Here is a 1,426-nt window from a genome sequence, read left to right as displayed (position 1 = left end):
GTACCGGCTTCCACAACTGGAAGTTCCGGATGGAGACCGTCCTCGACACATACGATTTGATCGATTGTGTGCACCGGGAAATTGACGAGATTGAAGAGTGGCGTGCGATGGCCGCAGATTCTACTGAAGTTAAGTTTGAAAAGAAAAAGCATATAGTGGAACGAAAGGCCGCCGAGAAGAAATGTAAAGCAGTGATTATATCGGCCATCGCTGATAATCAGCTAGAGTTGGTGAAGGATTGTGCAACCCCGAAACGAATATGGGATACGCTAAGGGCAGTTTTCGAGCGGCGCGGTGTTGCCGGCCAGTTGTTTATAAGGAAGCAGCTCCTCACTTTGAAGTATGTGGAGGGAGCTGGTGTGAGTTTGCCGGAACACTTGCTGCAATTTGATAAGCTGATTCGTGAATTGAAGGAAAGTGGTGCGGCTGTAGAAGACTGTGATGCGATTTGCCACTTGCTGTTGACGCTTCCATCATCATTTGATTCAGTGGTAACCGCCATCGAGACGCTTCCTAATGGAGTTACAATGGCGTTTGTGAAGAAGCGTTTACTCGATGTGGATTTGAAAAAGAAGAATATGATGAACTGTGATGATGATAGCGACGGTGTTGCCATGATGAGTAGGCACACCAGGAGAAGAATAACGTGTTTTCGGTGCGGTAAATTTGGACACAAACGTATTGATTGTCGTGTCAGGCTGCCAGTTAATTCGGATCCGAGTGGTTATGAGCAAACAAAATTTGAAAAACGTAGAACGAGCATAGCAGTTGATGAAGATCGTGCCTCGGATCGTGCGGATGTTGTTTTCTTGGCGTCAAAGGAAGAGCTGGTGGATGCGGAGTGGATCCTGGATTCCGGAGCGACGGATCATATGGCGAACGATTCCAGCGTTTTTAATGAGATGCGACGTTTGAAACGCCCCGTTGAAATGTTGGTGGCAAATGGAGAAAAGCTGACGGCAGAATATTGTGGCGATGTTGTACTGTATGCAGCAGTTGGAAACAAGAAGAAGAAATGTGAAGCCAAGAATGTGTTGTACCTCCCCGGTTTGAACTGTAATCTGCTGTCTGTTAACCGAATTGCGAGATCGGGATTAGAGGTCCGGTTCCATGGTGACGTGGCGGAAGTGATAGCTGATGGAAATGTAGTGACTGTAGGTCAGCACAAGGGCAAGCAGTATAAACTTAATGTTTTGTGCAAACGTGAATGAGGCGAAACAACTGCTGAAGAGCCGGACAGTATGCCACGTCAAGGGAAAATTGTGTATTAAGGAACCTGATATTTTGACAAGAAGGTGTATCCTGTAGATAATGAGATTTATGAGCAAGTTGTAAGATGTGCAGCTTGTGATCTGATTCATGGATGTTTTATATTGTGATATCGATAAGGAACTGGTATTTTTCGTAGTTGTTTTTAGACTTGTGT

At 45.4% G+C, this 1,426-nt stretch overlaps 1 protein-coding gene across 1 annotated transcript; it reads left to right on the top strand.

The window, feature by feature from the left end:
• The first annotated feature begins 902 nt into the window (after positions 1–902).
• Positions 903–1,211, top strand: LOC110674331. The gene has a single exon (XM_021838625.1). The coding sequence runs from the start codon at positions 903–905 to the stop codon at positions 1,209–1,211; it is 309 nt and encodes a 102-aa protein (XP_021694317.1).
• Positions 1,212–1,426: the final 215 nt, after the last annotated feature.

Source organism: Aedes aegypti, chromosome 1, assembly GCF_002204515.2.
Source record: "Aedes aegypti strain LVP_AGWG chromosome 1, AaegL5.0 Primary Assembly, whole genome shotgun sequence".
Taxonomy (NCBI): Eukaryota; Metazoa; Arthropoda; class Insecta; order Diptera; family Culicidae; genus Aedes; species Aedes aegypti.
The sequence above is the reverse complement of the archived record's forward strand: the minus strand, read 5'-3'. Positions and strand labels throughout refer to the sequence as shown.